The 24,756-nt window shown below is 42.6% G+C and overlaps 1 protein-coding gene, 1 long non-coding RNA gene and 1 pseudogene across 3 annotated transcripts in view; all 3 read left to right on the plus strand.

Moving 5' to 3' along the window:
• The window catches only part of LOC308460672, a 178,749-nt gene that overhangs the window by 110,887 nt on the left and 43,106 nt on the right, over positions 1 to 24,756 (plus strand). The window lies entirely within an intron of this gene.
• Positions 2,550 to 24,041, plus strand: RPIA (ribose 5-phosphate isomerase A). Its single transcript, XM_080977064.1, has 9 exons — positions 2,550 to 2,785; positions 5,728 to 5,788; positions 9,565 to 9,620; positions 11,593 to 11,652; positions 15,538 to 15,602; positions 16,669 to 16,737; positions 18,390 to 18,531; positions 20,132 to 20,231; positions 22,912 to 24,041. Exons 1-9 carry the CDS (start codon positions 2,606 to 2,608, stop codon positions 23,007 to 23,009), a joined length of 831 nt encoding a protein of 276 aa, XP_080833190.1. The 5' UTR covers positions 2,550 to 2,605; the 3' UTR covers positions 23,010 to 24,041.
• Positions 6,195 to 6,706, plus strand: LOC308460583 (small ribosomal subunit protein eS12 pseudogene; annotated as a pseudogene). The gene has a single exon. The product of its transcript is annotated as a small ribosomal subunit protein eS12 pseudogene (transcript).

The raw sequence follows: 24,756 nt of genomic DNA on the forward strand, positions 1-24,756 counted from the left end.
CAAGAACCTTTCTCTCCATTGCATTTGACAAGAAAGAAAAAAGTGTTATGTATGTTGCGGGGGCGGGGCAATCAAAAAATAAAACTGAAAACCCATCAACTGCTGCCTCAAGTTGCACAGTCGGCTCTATACCGCCTTAGTATTCCGCTGCAGTCGAATGTATAAAATCAGTCCTGCACTCCTAAGTTTCCACAGGTCGCTTTGTTCGGCTCTCTTCTGCTTAAAGGTAAAGGGACCCCTGACCATTAGGTCCATTCGCGGCCGACACGGGGGGGGGGGCGACTCATCTTGCTTTACTGGCTGAGGGAGCCAGCATACAGCTTCCAGGTCATGTGGCCAGCATGACTAAGCCGCTTCTGGCGAACCAGAGCAGCGCACGGAAACGCCGTTTACCTTCCCACCGGAGCGGTACCTATTTATCTACTTGCACTTTGACGTGCTTTCGAACTGCTAGGTTGGCAGGAGCAGGGACCGAGCAACGGGAGCCGTTGCGGGGATTCGAACTGCCGACCTTCTGATCAGCAAGTCCTAGGCTCTGTGGTTTAACCCACAGCGCCACCCACGTCCCTAAAGTTGCTTAGCTGCCAGCAATTCAGAAGTGTGCATGCACATGAAAGCTCATACCAAGAACAAACTTAGTTGGTTTCTAAGGTGCTACTGGACATTATGTAGGAACAGCCTTTGTATAAGGAAATTCCGTTAGAAAACTGCCCCGAGATGTAACATAATAAATAACAAATAAAGTAAAACAATTTTTTTTAAAAAAAAACACCCTGAATAACCAGCACAAAACTTCCATCTAGCAAGTCTGAATCATGCGGGCGTTGTCATGGGAGGGGTATTTTTAACATTAGGATCAAGGCTAAACTGTCAAGCCCCACCCCACCCCACCGTGCTGCTATTTTGCTATTGCCAGGAGGTGCAAAGTTGTCAGTGTAAGGAAAGGCGGTATATATAATTGGAATATTGTTTTTGAAAAATGATATTGGAAAACTGCTACATTTAGTTACAAGGAAATTCAGATGGGAGGGACTGGAGGAAGTCAAGTAATATGTTTATAAGGTTGGAAGTTTAATTACTTATTAGTTTGTATTGTATTTGTGTATTTGTTGTTATATCTTTTGTTGTTATTTGTTTTATTTCTCTTTCTATTTTTTCTTTGTTGGGTTTTTTTTAGTTTGGGTTATATTTGTAAGAAACTTAATAAACATTATGGGGGGCCAATGAAAGGCATTATAGAACTTTAAATTAAATTAAATTAAGACATGACATAACTAACATAACCATAACATAACACATAACACATAACACAACATAACATAACATAATCCCCGCGACCTTCTGATCAGCAAGTCCTAGGCTCTGTGGTTTAACCCACAGCGCCACCTGCGTCCCTTCCCATGTAAGATAGGGCCCAGTAAAATAAGACATGCTTTGATTTAAAAGCTAAAAAGCACGCTTCCGTGTTAAAAACTAAGCAGATGGAAAAAAGTATGAGGTCACATTTATTAATTTCCTTACATTAAAAACTAACATGTACAGTTAAATGCTGTACTTCACCATTGTATTTAATACAGAATTCTGCTACTTGTCTGATGACTGTCTGTATGGTATAGATTTTGAATTTCCTGTTTCAAGTGTGCATTTAACAACATTATGAAATACCTGAAAGAGTAACATAACATAACATAACATAACATAACATAACATAACATAACATAACATAACATAACATAACATTGTTGGCTGCCCACTCTCCACCTTAGAGCAGATTTATGCCACAAGGTGCCATAGGAAGGCACTGGACATAGTAAAAGATCCATCGCATCCTGGTCACTGTCTCTTCGAGCTCTTGCCGTCGGGACGGAGATACAGGACGATGAAGACAAGAACGAGCCGTCTTAAGAACAGCTTCTTCTCCAGAGCGATCTCGGCCCTGAATGGGAAGCCCGGACTTTGAAAGTCATCTAATCTCCCTTGCTGTATTATACTGTATTGATTAATTAGAGTTTTAATGGAGCAGTCAAGTAATTTCGTTGTCCCCGAAGGGAACAACAATTATTATTATTATTATTATTATTATTATTTGTAAGAAACTTAATAAACATTATGGGGGGGAATGAAAGGCATTATAGAACTTTAAATTAAATTAAATTAAATTAAGACATGACATAACATAACATAACATAACATAACATAACATAACATAACATAACATAACATAACATAACATAACATAACATAACATAACATAACATAACATAACATAACATAACATAACATAACAACTGTTCAGCCACTGCAAGGACAGGCAACTGGACTAGACGGGCCTTCGACCTGAGGCAGCAGGCTGTTCTCCCGTCCTTCCCATGAGGCCCTGGCGCGCCGGGGTGCATTGTGGGTGCTGTAGTTCCCCGGCCGCCTGGCGCAGGCTCTCCGCGTGGCGGCGGCACTACAAGCCCCATGCGGCCGCGGGGTGGCGAGGCGGCTCAGGTGAGGAGCGAGAGGCCGGCTTCCCTCAGCCGCGGAGCAGCCAGCCCCGAGGTGGCTTCCATGGTGGGGCCGGCGGCGGGCGGAGCTGAAAGGGGGCGGAGGAGGGCAGGCAATGCGGAGCCGGGGGCAGCGCGCCGCCCTTCTCTGCCGGAGGCTCGTGGCGGAGGGGACGAGGCACGTGCACCGGCGCGCCCCGCGTTGCAGCAGCCAAAGCGTTAGCGGCGAAAGCAGCGCGATGACCGAGGAGGCGAAGAAGCTGGCCGCCTGGGCTGCGGTGAACAACCACGTGCAGGTGGGGAACCTCCTTTGGGCTTCGGCTTTTTGCAAAGTTAACAGCAGGCTGCGGGAGCCGGGCGCGTCTGCTGCCACCAGGAATGCAGGATCCCGTCTCAAATGTTGGGGGTGTGGATTTTGTGCACATTTCCTCGGCTGGGGTTTTGGAGGACAGCGGTTTGTAGGACTACTGCAAAGAGAGAGAGTGTGTGTGTGTGTGTGTGTGTGTGTGTATAAATATATATATATATACACACACACAAACGCACATGTATGTATATATAGTTATATACACACACACATAGAGAGAGAGATACGCACGTTCAAAAGTTTCACCCAAGAATTCATAGAATTTCATCCTATAGAATTGTTTTTAGATATATACTGTACTGTATATATATATATATATACACACACACAAACACACACACAGTGGTACCTCGGGTTACACACGCTTCAGGTTACAGACTCTGACGCTAACCCAGAAATAGTACCTCGGGTTAAGAACTTTGCTTCAGGATGAGAGCAGAAATTGTGCAGCGGCAGGCCCCATTCTCTAAAGTGGTGCTTCAGGTTACGAACAGTTTCAGGTTAAGAACGGACCTCCGGAACGAATTTAGTACTTAACCCGAGGTCCCACTGTAATATATATATATACACACACACACACACACACACACACGTATGTATATATAGTTAAATACACACACATATAGAGAGACAGAGAGACTCACGCTCAAAAGTTTCACCCAAGAATTCATAGAGTTCTCAGCTGGCCGCCTGGGCTGCGGTGAACAACCACGTGCAGGTGGGGAACCTCCTTTGGGCTTCGGCTTTTTGCAAAGTTAACAGCAGGCTGCGGGAGCCGGGCGCGTCTGCTTCCGCCAGGAATGCAGGATCCCGTCTCAAATGTTGGGGGTGTGGATTTTGTGCACATTTCCTCGGCTGGGGTTTTGGAGGACAGCGGTTTGTAGGACTACTGCGAAGAGAGTGTGTGTGTATAAATATATATATACACACACACGCACATGTATGTATATATAGTTATATATACACACACATATATAGAGAGAGAGAGATACGCACGTTCAAAAGTTTCCCCCAAGAATTCATAGAATTTCATCCTATAGAATTGTTTTTATATATATACTGTACTGTGTGTATATATTCATCCTATAGAATTGTTTTTATATATATACTGTACTGTATATATATCTTATAGAATTGTTTTTATATATATATACTGTACTGTATATACATCTTATAGAATTGTTTATATATATACACACACACACACACACACACACACACACACACTGTACTGTGTATACACACACACACACACACACACACACACACACACACAGTGGTATCTTGGGTTACATACGCTTCAGGTTACAAACTCCGCTAACCCACAAATAGTACCTCAGGTTAAGAACTTTGTTTCAGGATGAGAACGGAAATCATGCTCCGGCGGCATGGCAGCAGCAGGAGGCCCCATTAGGTAAAGTGGTGCTTCAGGTTAAGAACAGTTTCAGGTTAAGTACAGACCTCCGGAACGAATTAAGTACTTAACCTGAGGTACCACTGTAGTTATCTTAACTAATAATTCTCCTCTTTGCCCCACGTTGGGCAAAAAGATTCCTGCATTGCAACGGGTTGGGCTAGATGACCGTGGGGGGTCCCTTCCAACTCTACAATTCTCTGATTCTGTTATTGGAACAAATGAATCAAGCAAACAAAACCCTCCAAGTGGTTTATGAAAAGATGCAGCAAGAAAACTGAGAAAAATCCGCAACCACGCTTTAAAGAGTACAAAAGTTAAAATGCTGAAAAGGATTAAAACGCACCTCGGCTTTCTAAGCATCTGTGTAAACAAGTGTTTTAGAAGGTGCTTTTAAAAGAATCCAGTGACTGAGGGCATTTGCTTGATCTCAGTCTTGTTAATATCCCAGGAATTGTATGTTTGGCTTGGACCTAAAGTAGTAAAGCACTCATAAGAATTGTTTGTTCACAGCTAGGAACTTTTGCAATGCATGTTTGCTAAGTCCCGCCGAACTTCATGGGTTACTCTTTCAGGTATTTCATAATGTTGTTAAATACACACTTGAAACAGGAAATTCAAAATCTATACCATACAGACAGTCATCAGACAAGTAGCAGAATTCTGTATTAAATACAATGGTGAAGTACAGCATTTAACTGTACATGTTAGTTTTTAATGTAAGGAAATTAATAAATGTGACCTCATACTTTTTTCCATCTGCTTAGTTTTTAACACGGAAGCGTGCTTTTTAGCTTTTAAATCAAAGCATGTCTTATTTTACTGGGCCCTATCTTACATGGGAAGGGACGCAGGTGGCGCTGTGGGTTAAACCACAGAGCCTAGGGCTTGCTGATCAGAAGGTCGGCGGTTCGAATCCCCGCGACGGGGTGAGCTCCCGTTGCTCGGTCCCTGCTCCTGCCAACCTAGCAGTTCGAAAGCACACCCAAAAGTGCAAGTAGATAAATAGGTACCGCTCCGGCAGGAAGGTAAACGGCGTTTCCGTGCGCTGCTCTGGTTTGCCAGAAGCGGCTTAGTCATGCTGGCCACATGCTCCCTCGGCCAATAAAGCGAGATGAGCGCCGCAACCCCAGAGTCGGTCACGACTGGACCTAATGGTCAGGGGTCCCTTTACCTTATCTTACATGGGATGTCTTTCTGCCTCCTTAAAACTAATACCGTGGTTCAAGGATTGGGAACCTCTGGAACTCTGTACATGGCCCTGCTACTCAGTTTGATGGGAGTTGTGAGTCCAACTGTACCTGGAAGGGTACAGGGTCCACACCTGTGCCATAGATTATCAAGTATTCTAGAAGTTGCCACTTTTTGCATATGCTAAATACTCTCCAGTAAACTCAAGCCATGTGGTTTCTAAGTAGACTAAATGAGAACAAAATATTTCTGTCTTTTTTCTTTAGAATAATCAAGTCCTCGGAATTGGAAGTGGGTCTACAATTGTTCACGCTGTGCAGAAATTGGGTATGCATTTCCGCTATTATTTTTGTCAGAAATCATGTTTCACTTATTTAAACATCTAGAGTCTGTTCTAAGCAAGTGTACCTGGTTCTACTTGCCAAACAGCCAGCCCAGTGTGTGGCGTCTGTGTCAGGCCAAGGACCGAGATATCTCTATCTTGGACGTAATCTTTGTACAGTGACTCCATGGATTAAATCCAACACATGTGGGCCCAAAACATACAGTTACTTTGTGGTTTTCATGTGTGTAGCACAGTTTTCTTCAGTCTGCTGATCTCCAGAGGCTTGAGTTATTTATTAAATTTGTATACCGCCCTTCCTCTGAAGATCACAACACAAAAACACAAAATAAGAGCACAAAATACATAATAAAATAAACCAATAACTCCACTACCACAAACACACTTAAAAGGACACCTAGCTGCTTTTCACCATCGGTTCACGGAAGCTGAGAGCCACCACCCGGGCGGGAGAGTCACCACCAACCATGGCTGAGGAAGGCATTGCTGCTGGAGGTGTAATGGATGTCAACACCGCCCTTCAAGAAGTGCTGAAGACCGCACTTATCCACGATGGCTTATCCCGTGGAATTAGTGAAGCTGCCAAAGCCTTAGGCAAACGCCAAGCCCACCTTTGTGTTCTTGCATCCAATTGTGACGAGCCCATGTATGTCAAATTGGTTGAAGCACTTTGTTCTGAACATCAAATCAACCTGATAAAGGTTGATGACAACAAGAAGCTGGGTGAATGGGTAGGTCTCTGCAAGACCGACAGAGAAGGAAAACCCCGTAAAGTTGTGGGCTGCAGTTGTGTCGTTGTCAAAGACTATGGCAAGGAATCTCAGGCCAAAGATGTCATCGAAGAGTACTTCAAGTGCAAGAAATGAACCAATAAAATATATTTGCGCCTGGGGCAAAAAAAAGGACACCCAGCTCTACCTCTCTTTTAAATCAGAACCAGTGAAGGTCCTGTGTGAGTGCCTGGAGGCGGTTGGAGGATGGATGGCAGCTAACAGATTTAGATTGAATCCTGACAAGACAAAAGTACTGTTTTGGGGGACAGGGGACGGGCAGGTTTGGGGAACTCCCTGGTCCTGAATGGGGTAACTGTGCCCCTGAAGGACCCGGTGCACAGGCTGGGAGTCATTTTGGACTCACAGCTGTCAATGGAGGCGCAGGTTAATTCTGTGTCCAGGGCGGCTGTCTACCAGCTCCATTTGGTACGCAGGCTGAGACCCTACCTGCCCGTGGACTGTCTCGCCAGAGTGGTGCATGCTCTAGTTAGCTCCTGCTTGGACTACTGCAATGCACTCTACGTGGGGTTACCTTTGAAGGTGACCCGGAAACTACAACTAATCCAGAACGTGGCAGCTAGACTGGTGACTGGGAGCGGCCACCGAGACCATATAATACTGGTCCTGAGAGATCTGCATTGGCTCCCAGTACTGAGCACAATTCAAAGTGTTGGTGCTGACCTTTAAAGCCCTAAATGGCCTCGGTCCAGTATACCTGAAGGAGCGTCTCCACCCACACCATTCAGTCGGACACTGAGATTCAGCGCTGAGGGCCTTCTGGCAGTTCCCTCATTCCGAGAAGTGAGGTTACAGGGAATCAGACAGAGGGCCTTCTCGGTAGTGGTGCCCGCCCTGTGGAACGCCCTCCCATCAGATGCCAAGGAAATAAGCAGCTATTCTATTTTTAAAAGACATCTGAAGGCAGCCCTGTTTAGGGAAGTTTTTAATATTTAATTCTGTATTGTTTTTAACACTCGATCCGGTCTAGGGAATTGGTCCACTTAAGGACCAATAAGTGCAAAGGATTAAGGTCTCAACTACGGATAAGATTCCAGGATGATTATGTTAAACTTTCTGAAGTTTTCTCTGACCACCATCTTGAAAAGTTATTCAGAATCTAATTTCAAAGGTGCCTCGAGCTACAGTTTCACGTGATAACAGCCCACTCCCCTCTTTAGCACGGTTATTGTAGCGTTTTCATGTGAAGCAGTCGCCAAGCTGCAAGTTGCATGGTTGTGACTTGAATCAAATCTCTGTGTGGTCTGCTGAGGCCTCTATGTTGTGCTCCTGGAGAGAAGCCAGTTTAATCTTGTGATATGGTACGCTTCCTCATGTTTCTCTGGTTACTGGAACATGCTAAGAGCTAGAGATATGTAGCCTGCAAGGCATGCTTGGAACAGATGTATGATTCTGAGAGGCTGGAGGGCTCAAAATTCTGCAGTCGCATCCCCACCAATGAATGCAGTGCCCTTGTATTGCCCTCATGACAACCGGAAGGGAGCAGGAACCTGCACAATTGGGGCTAAATAGCCAGCAGTCCTAATTAAAGTGGTACATGGCTTTTCTGCCCTAGCATGCATGGTGCACAGGGACACGGGTGGCACTGTGGGTTAAACCACAGAGCCTAGGACTTGCCGCTCAGAAGGTCGGCGGTTCAAATCCCCTTAACGGGATGAGCTCCCGTTGCTCGGTCCCCGCTCCTGCCAACCTAGCAGTTTGAAAGCACACCAGTGCAAGTAGATAAATAGGTACCACTCTGGCGGGAAGGTAAACGGCGTTTCCGTGCGCTGCTCTGGTTTGCTAGAAGCAGCTTAGTCATGCTGGCCACGTGACCCGGAAGCTGTACGCCGGCTCCCGCGGCCAGTAAAGCGAGATGAGTGCCGCAGCCCCAGAGTCGGCCACGACTGGACCTAACGGTCAGGGGTCCCTTTACCTTTATGCATGAGAGAAGCCTCCTCTGGCAGGTCCAGTTCCTCAGTTCCTTGAAATAAAGCAATACCTCTGGATTGGGATTGACTGAGCAGGACAGAGAGCTGATTGGCAGAAATATTTCCATAGCTTCTCTCGAGTTCAAATGGAAATATAACATGTATGTGGGACAGGGAAGAGTATGTGACCTTGAAATTTGGGTGCTCTTTTGTTTTGTTTTGTCCTTGGGAGTGCTGTTCCCCAGTAGCCCTGGTTGGAAGAGTCCCAACCATTGCTTTAGCTGAGTAGTGATGAATGTTAACACCAAATGACAAAGTTCATGGATGAGAAAAGGGCCATCTTCAGAAGGACAGCAATGATAGCTATTCCATGATAGCTGCTAACCAGAATGGACATAAATTTCTTATTTGATAACGGCTATCCTCCATCAGTTGTATCACCTTCAAGATGGTTTCCTCAATCTGTAGCAAGTAGTTTGAAGAGTCTTTTCTGAACTTGTAAGGTAGCAGCTTGCAGTTTTTTCGAGGTAGGAGCTGTAAAAGCTGGTATGTTCAGTAAATTTTGCGGCATTAGCTTTTGCTTCATTTGCTGCGCAGAAATGATACGGATAATTAGCTAACTGCTAATGTGCTGCTAACTGGACATACCTTTTGCTTCATTTGCTGCACAGAAATGACAGAGATTGAAAGTGGTAATTTTTCTCCATTCGGCAGAAACCGTAAACTGCACCAGCAACGGGCATTTCCTTCCTGTTTCCTTTAGCAAGTGAAATGAAGCACAATATAGTCATACCTTGGAAGTTGAACGGAATCCGTTCCGGAAGTACGTTCGACTTCCAAAACGTTCCAAAAATAGCTCACAAACCGGAATAGTCACTTCTGGGTTTGCGGCATTCAGGAACCAAACCGTTCGAGATCTAAGCTGTTCGAAAACCAAGATATGATTGTAACTGAAAAATAAATAAATGAATGCACTAGTTTAAGCAGGAATATTTTAATATGGGTGCATGACTCTTTCTGGTCTGAGTATGTATTTAACAAAGCAATTTCCCCCCACAGCTGAGAGAGTGAAGCAAGAGGATCTCAACATAGTCTGTATACCTTCATCTTTCCAGGTAAAATCTTCCCCTTGACATCTCCATTTTTTAAAGAGCCAGATCTTCTGTTTACATCTTGATCAGCCACTCAACAGCTACGAGGCTGTTTTCCAGTATGTAAGCAGCTAAATTAAGGTTATTTGTAGGATAGCTTTCTGAACTGATCTCGTGTGGACCCCTGTCCCATTAGGACTCCACTTCTGACTTCCTTATGAAAATCTATATGCCACCACAGAGGTGTTAATAATACCCCTTGTGGTGTCTCGACCATGGGGAAACTCTCTTCCAACAGTGAGTTGTACTTGTCAGTCGTCAAGGCAGCACACTGGAAAGGCATTGCTAATTTGCCTTGTTTCTTTTTTCCATTCATTGTTTTCTTAATGCTCCTCCCGAGATTAGAGCTCTGAAGACGACAGCAGTGCTACTTGCAACCCTGTCCATTTTTGAACTGTGTGCTGAACTCACCTGAGGTCACAGCCTAGCAACTCTTTGTTTCCTAGCAACTAACACCGAATTGCCTTCGTGCCTGGAGTCTGAATTTCCAAATCATTAGACCGTTGGTGCAGTAAGGCTACATTCAGCTGGGCAACATAACAATGTTCTTTAATGTTCATTCCCATAATAATGTTCATTTTCATGTGTGCGTAGGAAGTTTGAATGGCCACCTTAGGTGTTCCTTTTGGGACTGGAAGGTGTGGTTTGAGTAAATATCCAAGTTCTATTCATTCAGAAGATCTAGCATGCATTTACATGCTTCGTTATCCTGTTGAAACAGGTAATCTGACGGGTGAGACCTGCAAGGTGGCTAAACACTGGAAACGTCAGTTTTGAAATGTGGCTTTCTTGGTTTGTGGGCTTTATGGCTGTAGTTGTAAGAATCAACTGACAATATTTGGTTCTCCAACAATATTAAGCAATTTCTTACTGGGAAAGGTGGCCTGTAAAAATACCTTTCAACTGCATTCGGCCTTGATTTTACAAGAGTGTTTCCTGGGGCTGGAGTTACTAGAAGCAACAGGTGGCAGCCTCCACCCTCCAGATGTTTTGGGACTACAATGCCCATCATCCCTGACCACTGGTCCTGTTAGCTAGGGATGATGGGAGTTGGAGTCCCAAAACATCTGGAGGGCCAAGTTTGGCCATGCCTGGATTAGGTGGTGCCCAGATTGCTTTTGTTAAATATAGCATAGCTGTCAAAAAAGATGTGCTCATAGGAGCATCAACTGTTGCTTATATCACTCAAAATGTACTGCTGGTATGCAGCGTTTCAGGTATGCGTGCCACAGCGCGTTAATATCAGAGTCCAGCAAATCATTTTAAGAAATCCCAGCCTTTTCTAATCCTCGTGGAATATGATCTTGCTTGCAGAGGGCGTCAGGCCACACCTAATAAGTACACAGGCTTAGGATTGCAGCCGTCGTTCAGTTGTATTGGTGTGAACCTTGTGCAACGTTTTTAATGCGAGTATCTTTCATAGTCTGTTGAAATACTAAATGGGTGTTCCAAGTCATACCATTAGTCTGTCTAGATCAGTATTGCCTGCACTGGTTCGGCAGCATCCCTCCAGGGTTTCAGGCAAAGTTACAGCAGATTAAATTTGGGACCTTTTGCATGTAACGCATGTGCTCTGATATTAAGTTTGTGCTGTTTTGACACCAGAGATTCCATGTTGATTCTGAGAGGGCCATTCCAACCTCTTACAGAAGACGATGGATTTTATATCTGCCTGGCTTGTTAATAAAGATGAGAACTTAAGGATGCAAAGGCTTTAACACTCCTTCATTGTGGGAGAAATGAGTCTTTTCTTGGTTGAACACCTGCTTTCGTTGGATCAAAATAGCATGCTCCTGAAAGATTAACATTCACTCCATTATAGTGCAGTTTCTTAACCACTAATTTGTATTACCACTGCTAATAAACATGTTGAAATGACTCTGATTTCTCCCCTATAAAGTCTGGGAAACAATTTTGGCTTTTCCTTTCCATTTAGGCACGTCAGTTGATTCTGCAGAACGGCTTAACCTTAAGTGACTTGGATCGACACCCTGAGGTAAAAGATTTGGGTTTTTCTTGTGCTCTTCTGCAACTGTTCAGTTCCCATGCAACACTGCTCTGTCTTAGTTTTCTCAGTACAGCGGAACCTTGGTTCTCAAACATAATCCATTTCGGAACTCCGTTTGACTCCCGTAAGAAACCATACAAAAACCAAGGTGTGGCTTCCAATTGGCTGAAGAGCTTCCTGCACTCAAACGGAAGCTGCGTTGGACGTTCGGCTTCCAAAAAAGTTTGAAAACCAGAATAAATCAGCATTTGGGAGCCGATTTGTTCGTCAACTAAGCCGTTTGAGAACCAAGGTTCCACTGTATGAATGATTCTAATGGTTCTAATAACCAACATAAAAAATATATATATACTGGCATGGCTAGTCACTGTAGGAATGCTATTATCTTGCAGTACGATTGTAGGGCAGTTTGCAATATAAAAACACAAAAATACATACCATAGTAACAAACAATAACAACACCCCCTCTCCGAGTTAAAAGGCCATGTAAAGGTAAAGGGACCCCTGACCATTAGGTCCAGTCGTGGCCAACTCTGGGGTTGCGGCGCTCATCTCACTTTACTGGCCAAGGGAGCCGGCGTACAGCTTCCGGGTCATGTGGCCAGCATGACTAAGCCGCTTCTGGTGAACCAGAGCAGCGCACGGAAACGCCGTTTCCCTGGCCACTGAATTCTGCCCCGGCTAAAGTTTCTGAACTGTCTTGAGAGGCAGCCCCACGTATAACATATTACGGTAATCTAACCTGGAGGTTACCAGAGCATAGACAGCAGAAGTTAGGCTATCCCCCTCCAGATAGGGATGTAGCTGATGAAAGGCAGTCCACACCACGGAGTCCACCTGATCCTCAAGCCTCAAATAGCACATCAGGGACACAAGAGAGAATACTTGTTGTATGAAGCAAGGGTCCCTTTCTTTGAGGAAGGGAGGGTTGTAACGTCCAAGTGTTCCTGTCTTTCTTTCTCTTGAACCGTTTTCTTGATTTGGGAAACAGAGGTACCTCTGGGAAAGTGATAGGCTGTTAGCAAAGTCTGACAGAGAGCGTCTCAAAACTCTGTCCTCCCATGAGAAGGAACTGTATTGAGGAATTCCCCTCCTCTCTCCTGCTTTAGAGATACACCTGCGCTTGTACAGTGGTGCCCCGCAAGACGAAAAACTCGCTAGACGAAAGGGTTTCCCGTTTTTTGAGTCGTTCCGCAAGACGAATTTCCCTATGGGCTTGCTTCGCAAGACGAAACGTCTTGCGAATTCTTGCGAGTTTGTTTCCTTTTTCTTAAAGCCGCTAAGCCGTTAATAGCCGCTAAGCCGTTAATAGCCGTGCTTCGCAAGACGAAAAAACCGCAAGACGAAGAGACTCGCGGAACGGATTAATTTCGTCTTGCAAGGCACCACTGTAGTAGTTTTTACTACTGGCATAGTTTTTACGCCAGTCCTTTCCAGGATCTCTAACCTGTTTACTTGCCTAGCGACCAGCGTTCCACATAGTAAGGAAAAGGATCAAAGGATGAGGGCCTTCTCAGTAGTGGCACCCACTCTGTGGAACACCCTCCCATCAGATGTCAAGGAGATTAGTAACTATATAACCTTTAGAAGACATCTGAAGGCAGCCCTGTATAGGGAAGCTTAATGTTTAATATTTTATTATGTTTTTATATATGTTTGAAGTTGCCCAGAGTGGCTGGGGGAACCCAGCCAGATGTGCAGGGTATGTACGTATGAATGAATGAATGAAGGTCCCGAAAGCAAGAGGGCCAAGAACATAATAACAATAATAATAATAATTAATAATAATATTTTATTTATACCCCACCCTGCCCGGTCAGAGCCGGGCTCAGGGCAGCTAACACCAGTAAAATTACAGTAAAAACATAATTTAAAATACAGGTTAAAATGCAATTTAAAATGCAGCCTCATTTTAAAAGTAGACCATAAGGGGAGGGAAACATAAGGGTCAGACTGAGTCCAAAACAAAGGCCAGGCAGAACAGTTCTGTCCTGCAGGCCCTGCGGAAAGATGTCAAGTCCCGCAGGGCCCTAGTCTCTTGTGACAGAGCGTTCCACCAAGTCGGGGCCAGTACTGAAAAGGTCCTGGCCCTAGTTGAGTGTTCGGAGGAGAGAAGAAGCCAAGACAGCTGCCCCTCTCTATGATTTGTGTCACTTGCCATCAATTGCTAGGTCCCAGAAGATGCCCATAAGTAATTCTACATATCCCTAATATATTGGAACTTCTTGTGGGTTTGTAATTTTTAAGCTGCTTTGGGCGCCCACCTTGACTAAAAAGCAGTGTATAAATGTATCATGGTAACCAGCCTTGCAGGCATCCCCCTATTTACAACCCTGAGTATTTATGTAGGAGCCTGAGATTAATTGCTCGACCTTGTGGTTACGTCAAGCTGCATCCAACTTTCTCTGGCTCCAGAGTTGCTGACCCCTTGCCCTTGCGCTGTGATCCAGCCTCAGAGTTGCACGGGTGCCTTTGTGGCTCCAGGGGCTTCTCCTTGGGATGTTGACCCAGACTGCCCTTTCCTTGTAAATGGGATTAGTTTTGAGGTGCCAAAGATTTACACGTGGAAAGATTATGGAGGGGGCTTGTTGGCTGACTTGTGAGTCCAGCCTAGGTGGGATTCTGTTCAGCAGGTGGTGCTTTTGAGTCGCTGGGATTTGGTTTATAGTTAATTTGGGGTTTTCATCAGCTGTACGCCATAATCATCACAATTATAACAAATAAAGGCTTGACATAGCTCGCTTTGCATGTTATGAGTCTATCTCATATACTAGTTTCACCTTTTAAGTTGAATTATTGAAATAAATGAACTTTCCCACAATATTCTAATTTTTCGAGTTTCACCTGTGCACATCATTTTAATTTTGCCGATGTTTAATTGTTTTTAATTACTGATTTTTCTAGTAGTTCTTGCTTTTATCAGTAAGAAGCCATGAGTCCCGTCAGGGGAAAAGGTGGGGTATAAATAAATATAAATTAGGGCTTAGACCTCAGAGACTTGAAGGGGCTTTTTTTCTATCTACTGACACATTAAAGCAGCATTTCCCAGTTGGGGGTCCCCAGACCTCAGGGGGTCAGCACACCCCACCGAGGGGGTCCACAGCACCATTCACATAACAAAAACTACCATAGAGATAACAATTTTTTCAAAAGTAGGGGGTCCATGGTTTGGCTTTAGAAAAACAGGGGGTCTGCAGTACGTAGCTAATTGGGAACCCCTGCATTAATGTATTAATTGATGGCTCTTCTACAGCCATTTTTTCAATATCACCTGACTTGTGTTTTTGGATATTGTTGCCCCATCGTAACGTAGTTATTTCTGTTCTTTGTGGTTGTTTTTTTGCTGAATTGTTATTTGTAGGTTTGTAAGTGCCACCCTCAAAGAACATGGTGTCCAAAATGCAGGCGATAAACACTCTAAATCTCTTTTCTAAAGGTTATTTATGTATGCAGCAACTGCGGCCCGTGTTTCGTTAGCCCCAAAATGGGAAATGAGCGAGGTCCCAACCAAAGAAAATTGGCAACTTAAGTTGACAGAATATGCACAACAAGGATAAGAAGAATATACGTTTAAAGAAGATTGGAAAACGCTTATTTAATATATGGGGGGGGGGAGTTGTGTGCACCTGAAAACGCTGGCAGCGTTAAGATAAATTCAACAGTGTAAATAATTTTTGATGGATCTAATAATGGAAAACGGATTGGTATAGTTTTTGTAAAACATGCAGAGATATAAGATATGCAAAATGAACCATGGAAAGAGAAGAAGGGAAGTCATCAATATCGGAAGGATGTAAAATGTTTATCTGAAATTGCAAAACAGAAAAATTAACAAAAATCATATTTTTAAAAAATCTCTTTTCTTTCCTGAAGTTGAATGTTGCCATTGATGGTGCCGATGAAGTCGACTTGGACCTCAATCTTATCAAAGGAGGAGGGTAAGAAATAATGCCTAATTATTTTACTTGCAGATGAAAGTACTCTGAACAAGGGTGGAAAGCTAATTGGAAGCTGCTGGACCCTGTAGCTGGTAGGCTGGTGACCAGGCAAGGCTATGGAAAGCAATCATTCCCCTCCAGCTTTTATTTTTCTAGGCCTGCTTTTCAGAAAACGGAAACACTAGAATACCAGTTGCTGGAAAACTGCAGGAGGCTGATTTGCACAGAAGCAGGGCTGGGCATTCTCAAAACAGAAAAATAATTCTAATCAGCTTGCCAAATTGCCAAGGCCTTGGAGTCCAGACATTTTGGGAGTGTTTATATCGGATGCCTACTAATTTCTATGCCCAGATTGGCCGGATTGCCTATACAGATGCAGGTGAAGATTTTAAAAATGAACAAACAAACAGCAAAAATCCCTGGGGTTTGCTATGGGAATGTGTTTTTCTGCCTGGAGGTGAGCTAGAGAGACCTTCAGGCCACAGCAATAGTTTTGGCTCGGGGTTGGCTGAGCAGTGGAAAGAGCTGCTAGACAGAAATGGCTACAGCAGTTATAATGGAAGGCTAGGGAGTGCTCAGGGAGAGCAGGAAATAGTATGGTTTTCTTGGCAGGGTGGGGTTATGTTTGGGGGGATTTTGCGATGGGGCAGTGCCCCAGTTGTCCTAAGCCATGGGTAGACAGCCATGGACCCGGCCCAATCGCCTTCTCAATCCAGCCCGCGGACGGTCCAGGAATCAGCGTGTTTTTACATGAGTAGAATGTGTCCTTTGATTTAAAATGCATCTCTGGGTTATTTGTGGGGCATAGGAATTCGTTCAATTTCCCCTCCAAAATATAGACCGGCCCCCCACAAGGTCTGAGGTACAGTGGACCGGCCCCCTGCTGAAAAAGTTGCTGACCCCTGTCCTAAGCTGACCAGCCTGGAATAAATAGCTGTGTTGATATCCAGGACTCCAAGATTCTATAGATAGATTTCCTTCCTAAGCCGTCAGTTGCTAAATCCTTAGTTGACTTCTGATCGGTCTGGGTAACAGGGTTTGTGTTCTGCTCTCTTTCCTCCTCCAGAGGCTGCCTGACGCAGGAGAAGATTGTCGCTGGCTATGCAAAAAGCTTCATTGTCATTGCTGATTATAGGTAAAATACGCTGTTTGGTGCTTTTTCCAGAAGAGAGAGGGAGCTGTATTCAGTCCTAACATACCTGAAAGACTATCTCACTCAATCGACCATTGCATATTGCAGGAGAAGACCTCCCGGAAGTTTGTCAATAAGGCCCATTCGGTAACATATTGGAATTGGGGATGTTAGTGTTGTGACGCCCACCCTTTTGTATAGGTCAAGGTAAAGGGACCCCTGACCATTAGGTCCAGTCGCAGACGACTCTGGGGTTGCGGCGCTCATCTTGCTTTATTGGCCGAGGGAGCCGGCGTACAGCCTCCAGGTCATGTGGCCAGCATGACTAAGCCGCTTCTGGCGAACCAGAGCAGCGCACGGAAACGCTGTTTACCTTCCCGCCAGAGCGGTACCTATTTATCTATTTGCACTTTGACTTGCTTTCGAACGGCTAGGTTGGCAGGAACTGGGACAGAGCAACAGCTCACCCCGTCACAAGGATTTGAACTGCCAACCTGATCGGCAAGTCCAAGAGGCTCAGTGGTTTAACCCACAGCACCACCTGCGTCCTTTTTGTACCCTTTTGTATAAAAGGTAAAGGGGCCCCTGACCATTAGGTCCCGTCGTGGCCGACTCTGGGGTTGCAGCGCTCATCTCGCTTTCTTGGCCGAGGGAGCCAGTGTACAGCTTCCGGGTCATGTGGCCAGCATGACTAAGCCACTTCTGGCGAACCAGAGCAGCGCACGAAAACGCCATTTACCTTCCCGCCGGAGCGGTACCTATTTATCTACTTGCACTTTGACGTGCTTTCAAACTGCTAGGTTGGCAGGAGCAAGGACAGAGCAACGGGAGCTAACCCCGTTGCAGGGATTCGAACCGCTGACCTTCTGATCAGGAAGCCCTAGGCGCTGTGGTTTAACCCACAGCGCCACCCACGCCCCTTTTGTACCCTTTTGTATACAACCCCATTAAATATTGTAGGGGCACTGTCTCCTGTCCCTTCTGTACTTTTAAAGCAGTGTCATACCAATTTAAGAAGTCATGGCTCGCCCACACCGTAAAAAAAACGAACCCTTGAACTGTAGTTTAAGGTCACTGAGAGTTGTTGTTTTTTAAATTTTATTCATTTTCATTCATTACATACATCTCAACTTCTTAACGTTTACTATATATTCTTCCCCTCCAAGACTTCCCCCAACTTGCGTTTCTGGTTTGTTTCTATTTTCATCCGCTTTGCTATCTCTCAACAGAAAAGGTTATTAATAACATAACATCAAACCTATGAACATAGAAATAAAATTAACTACATCCTCTTATTTCACTATCTTCTAAATGTTTCCTGATAGTAATAATGTGAATGTTTATTTAAATCCTGCCATCAAGTCTATTGCCTTTCTTTGTTTCTGCAAATATAATATGAATGGTTCCCAATCTTTTTCAAAGTCTCTGTTGCCTTTTTCTCTTGGTCTTTCTGTCATTTTTGCCAGTTCTGCATAGAAGGGCACTGAGAGTTGTAGAGAGAGCCCTATTCCCTTCGCAGAGCTACAATTTCCAGAGTGGTTCATCAACCAGTCCCTCTTCTCAGGAAACTCTTTCTTGTGCAACCAGCTGCAAAAGAAGTGTGCATTTGTACAATGTGTTAATTCCGGTTTTGCTTTTAAACAATGTCCCTGTAGGAAAAAGTCTGAAAACCTCGGAGAGCAGTGGAAGAAAGGTATTCCTATTGAAGTCATCCCAATGGCCTATGTTCCAATTTCCAGAGCTCTGGCCAAGAGGTTTGGGGGTGTTGCTGAGCTGAGGATGGCTGTGAATAAGGCGGTAAGTTTTGATTTCTGGGCAAAAACGCGCCTTCTAGAAGGTATAGAATTTATTTCAGCCTGTGCCTGTATGGTTTTTCTCTTTGATCAACTTGTAGGATTGTTGCTTGAGACAGTATCGCCCTATAGGTAATACTGTGCTTGCAATATGCTTTACTGAGTACAGTGGTGCCTCGCAAGACGAAATTAATCCGTTCCGCGAGTCTCTTCATCTTGCGGTTTTTTCGTCTTGCGAAGCACGGCTATTAGCGGCTTAGCGGCTATTAGCGGCTTAGCGGCTTTAAGAAAAAGGAAACAAACTCGCAAGAACTCGCAAGACATTTCGTCTTGCGAAGCAAGCCCATAGGGAAATTCGTCTTGCGGAACGACTCAAAAAACAGAAAACTCTTTCGTCTTGCGCGTTTTTCGCCTTGCGAGGCATTCGTCTTGCGAGGCACCACTGTATCTTTCATCGTCCAATTCTATTTTTTCCACTCAAAATTTTTACTGATTTTCACAAAATTAAAAACACACTAACAAATAAACAGACAAACATAAATCATAACCTTATTAAAACTAATCTTAACATTGTTAAGTGACTTCCTCGTATCCCTCTAGTTGAATTTCAATGCATATCATTTTAACGGTTTCCCAAATCAAAGTTCTTAAGATAATCTTAACTTAATCACTTAACATCACTCTTTTTTCCCAATTCAGCATTAAACATAATAATTCATCACATTACTTATTTAAATCCTAAGCCTAACTGGTAATTGCAAGCTTTTTCCAATGAATTTAACTTAATGTATTTAACTAAATATTAAATTTCGTCCATTCTTCCTGGTACTCCTCCTCGTTCTGGTCGCAGACTCTTCTGGTCAGGTCAGCTAGCTCCAAAAAGTCCATCATCTTCATCTGCCATTCTTCCACAGTTGGTACTTCTTGTGTTTTTCACTTCTTAGCTAGTAAAATTCGTGCAGCAGTTGTGGCATACAAAAATAATTTAACATCTTTCTTGGGCAATTCCAAACCTCTGGTTTCTTTATAAATGTATATTTCAACATCTTTTTCAATTCATTATAAATCTTTTCCCTTGGGGCGGGTCCACCACATACATGTGATAAAAAGTTCCTTCTTTTTCTTTACAGTTCCAACATAGATTATCACAGTTATGATAAATCTTTGCTAATTTAACAGGAGTCAAATACCATCTATATATCATTTTCATTGTATTTTCCTTTAACATTGTACATGCAGTGAACTTGACCCCTCTCTTCCACAATCTTTCCCAATCCTCAAACGTTATGTTATGACATCGTCCAATTCTAGGTATCATCACACTGTTGAATCTGTTCTGCAGTATTCATCCAGGGGTATACAGTATAACACACATTCGCCCCCATTTGTGCTTTGATTTGCATTAAATTAGGGAGTCGTTATCACATGTGAATATGGTGACTTTTCCTCTTTCAGTCCAGCAGTCCATAATTCCATATGTGATGATTCTGTTCTAGAGTGCTTAAGTTTTCACTTGGAAGTTGGGGTTTGTTTTGTTTCTGTTTCACCCGTTTTGATTTTTGTTTCTTAAAAAACGAGTCTCTACCTATTCTCTTCTCTGCTAGGGCCCTGTCGTGACTGACAATGGGAACTTCTTATTGGACTGGAAATTTGATAAAGTCCATAATTGGCGTGAAGCGAATGTGGCAATCAAGATGATACCAGGTAGGTAGTCTTGCAACAGAAGCATATTTCATGAGGTTTTTTAAAAAAAATTCCCTTGTAGCTGGCGTATTAACAGCTGTACAACTGTGGAACTAAAAATTCTAAAAAGTTATTAATTAGAGAGTCCAGTCCTCTTCTTTATAAATGAGGAAAAATATATGCCTAGTGCCTGAATAACACTAGAACAGAATTAAGTGCTTTGGAACTTATTTTTGCCCCTGACTGTACATCGTCTTAGTACAGTGATAAATATGAATTCTTAGAAATATTTCTTTTACTGAAAGCCTAGTGGAGGCCTTAATGCTGTATTTGCAACTGTTAGACAGCAGGTGGCGCCATTGGTGTAGATTGCTCTATATGTGGTTATCTCAGATCTCCTGTGTTAAGATATATTGTAGCATCATTTATTTTATTTTACTTTTTTGTGACTTTATTAAGAGTTTCAAAACGAATATTTTGTAAATACAGTAACAGGAAAAACAAACTTGAGCTGTAGGACAGTGGCACATGTTGATAACATTGTTCTACCATGATATAAATTAGTGGTTCTCAAACTTATTTCTCTGGACCACACTTCCAGGAAAAAAATTTGCTCCTGCCACACCATTTTTTATTATTATTATTATTATTATTATTATTATTATTATTATTGATAGGAAATACATTGGAAAACAGAAAGAAGCAGCTCCTAGCAGTGCTTGCTTCATAACATAGAATGTGACTGCTTTATAATATGAAGACGAGTCATCCAGAAAGTGTAAAACATAAATCATTCCCAAAATATAATTATGAATGAGCCTCTTACATATATATAAGTATGTATATGCACCTTAAGTGTGTATGCAAACTCAACAAAAGTTGTGAGCTCGCAGTATCGCCTGATGCTCATTCCCTCATTTTGAAAAGATATCTATCTATATTCTGCAAATAATAAAAAATATTTCGACGCTGTGCTACAATATACTGCACTGAAATGTTTTAAATGTTCCTGTTTTTTATTATTAATTTTTATTGAAGTTTTTATCTCTACAAAATAACAGAAAGAAATGTTTACACATATGTACATGTTAGTAACACAAAGCATCCCACCAACTCACACAAACCCCACCCCCATTGGTTCGACATAACTCAAAATGTGAGTTAAAATCTGACTTGTTTCCATCGTTGCTTGACCTTGATTCTATAACTTATCTTTACAGTTGTGTTGTTCTATTGCATTTGACAAATATTCTGATTTTACTAGCATTTGTAACCTTTCCCCCTTACAAACTTTGTTCTTTACATAGCAATATTTCTGTACCGGAGCAGTGTTTTTTCATATATTCATTCATGCAACTCCATTCTTTTATTAAATTTTGATTTGTTTGACCTCTGATATCTGCCGTCATTTTGGCCAATTCAACAAAACACCCACAATAATAGATTGGCAAATCAAACTTATTGAATTGGTTGAATTGGTTAAATGTTCCTTTGGTTGTTCTTGAATCTTCCTGCCACGCTTGCCACCCTCTCATCCCACACCCTTTGAGAACCACCAATATAAAGGATCAGTATGATAAACCAGCATTTAGCAAAACGTGCATTTCTGGTCTCTCTCTAATTTTATTTTTAAAAAAATTAAATATAAACAGGCCCAAAGATAGCACAGTTCAGAAATTCATTCTGCCCCCAGTGGGATGAAATTACAAACCTATGACTTGTATCTTACAAGTCCAGTATTTTCAGTGGTTATTAATACTTCTGGGCCACCCAGTTGAATATAATGAATGGGAAAGACTATGGACAAAAAAATATAAATTTTACAGCATGTTACCTAATAAGAGAGAACTATATGAAAATGCATCACAGGTGGTACCTGGCACCAGAAAGGCTTGCAAAAATGAATAAAACATATAATAATAAGTGCTGGAGATGCAAGATACAAAAAGGAACCTTCTACCGTATTTGGTGGACATGCCCCAAAATTGGGAAATTTTGGAGCATGATCCACGAAGAAATAAAGAAAATATTAAGAATATCATATAGTAAAAGGCCAGAGGCATTCCTTTTAGGAATTTTAAATGACGATATTCCAAAAGACAAAACTAAATTTTTCTTATACGCAATGTCTGCAGCAAGAATCCTGTTGGCTAAGTACTGGAAAGGGAATCAGTTACCCACTAGGGGAGAGTGGCTATGTAAGGTTTCAGAATACTTAGAATTAGCCAAATTGACAGACATAATAAGACAAAAACCAAAAAGTGAAGTAAAAAAGGAATGGAAGTGCCTAAATGAACACCTCAAAAGTCAAGGTTTGAGGACAGAAATCTGGCTGAGTGGAATAACCTTGTGAAGTGAAAGGATAAGGAAGAGGGATTTATATCTAGATGCTAGGATAGAGATGATAAAGAAAAGAAGAAGACACAATGAGACATAAAGGAGGTGCTGTGGGATTGGTGGAAGTCAATATCTTCTTGTTGTTTTAGTGTTTATAATATTAACTTGTAAGATACGGATTTTTATTTTATTTTTGTTTTTGTTGTTGTTGCTTTCTTTAGTTTTCGAATGTTGATTTTTGTGTGTTGTGTATTGTTATTTTTAGATATCTTTCGTGCTGTTGTGTGGAAAATACTAATAAAATTTATTTTTTTAAAAAAATACTTCTATTGCATTCAGACATGATTTTGCTTTTCTGTTCTAGGGGTGGTGGAAACAGGCCTGTTTATCGACATGGCGGAACGGGTTTACTTTGGCATGGAAGATGGTTCTGTCAGCGTCCGGGAGAAACCAGTCCACTGACCGCCACCCAGCCCCCAAATCTACTCTGCCTTCAGCCCATTGCATACAGTTTTATCACTTTGGTGCCAATTTGACATCTTGCCTTAAATCCTGTCCCGATCGTGGTGAATGTAACCAAAGGTCCAGCAGATCTCACTAATACTGGAAATGAATGTTGTTTTAAATTATATTTTTTACTATTTTTTCATGTAAATCGTTTTTTTAAAAAAAGCAAAATGTGATCAATCATTTTGAGCATTTTAAACTTTTTTTTCACTTTGGTTTTTATACAAAACATTTTACCAAAAAGGATATTTTATACAGTACTTGAACCATCGGGTTGCTTGGAGTGTGTCTAACGGGGGGAGAAAATAGAAGTTGCATTTTGTGGTATTTGCATTAACACCCCCCCAAAATGCATTGACGCAGAAGGGTTTGTGCCCAGTTGGTACTCGCAGATGCCTTATTAGAATCTTTTTCGGTTCTCTGATTTATGCCTTTGAATGATTTTTACCATAACTGTTTTTAACAGGGAATGTTTAGTCTCAGTATAGATAATTTGCTGATAATTTGTGCTGTTGGCCTCCATGGAATTTGTACGGCATGGGATCAGCCACGACGCCCATTCCACGCAAGAAATTCATACCTTTAAAATAATATATGAAATAATAAAATAATATACTTTGGAAATGTTTCAGGCCCCCCCCCCAACTTCCCCAATAATGGATGGCTGAAATTCGAGGCTGCCTAGCCATCCGTACAGGTGAAGATGCACTGGGTTAATGCCCAGTTTAACAATTTTGGGCCCAGTTGGAGTTTCAAAGAGTTCCTGGCCCTCCCTTTGCATGACCACATTTTCACAGAATGCTGCTTCAAAACACGTCCAAAGAACGAGCCTTACTGGAAGGATTGTATTAATGTAGCAAGGCACTTTTTTAAAAACAAAAAACCTGTTGTCGCTCATCTCTTAAGTGCTTTGCATGATAACCGTGTCAGAAATGTACGACTCGTCGTTTTTGTTTTAGGCACTGAAATTAAAGAGCTGTAACGCCAGCCATTTGTGTGTTCGTGTTTGTTCTTAAATGCCTTTCTGATCTGTCCTTTGGTCCCCGGATTGGGCCAAAGTGCCCCGTGCCTCATCTGCCCCAAATTGGTGCCTGAAACAATTCGGGGACAGGGCTATGGGTTTTTCAAAATCCTGTTTTAGAAACGCAGTCAGTAGTGGTGAACCGGCATCATGCAAGATTGGATCCTGACGCTTAACAGGATCCAATCCTGTGCCCAGTTGCTTTAGGGAAACAACATCAAACCTAGCGTTACGTAAAATACATTCAACAAACCCACGAAACATAACCGGCTGTGCATTCACATAAACAATGCTCTTCTGTATTTATCACAGTATCAAATATTTCTCTTGCTCGTAATCAACACATAAAGTACAACAAAGTAAATAGAAGTCCCAATAGATCAGTTCATTCAGAGAGTCCAAATATTTGCTAGTTTCTGTTCCACGTATGTCTTTGTATGTTCATAAAATCCAAATGGGAGCTTACTACAGTTCCACAGAATCTTGACAAGGATTTCCAGAATAGTGCCTTGTTTCGCACTCCTGGGCTTCATCAGTTGTTTCTGCAGAAACCACCATATCATACTGGTACGTATTTACCAAAGACCACCCCAAAATCATCATAGGAGGTAGTCTACAGCAGAAATCCAGTCTGCCAGGATACCTGATAATGGTCACTGGTTGCATTACCTGGGCAGCCTG

Source organism: Podarcis pityusensis (genome assembly GCF_964106645.2).
Source record: "Podarcis pityusensis genome assembly, chromosome: 13".
In the NCBI taxonomy this organism is placed as follows: domain Eukaryota; kingdom Metazoa; phylum Chordata; class Lepidosauria; order Squamata; family Lacertidae; genus Podarcis; species Podarcis pityusensis.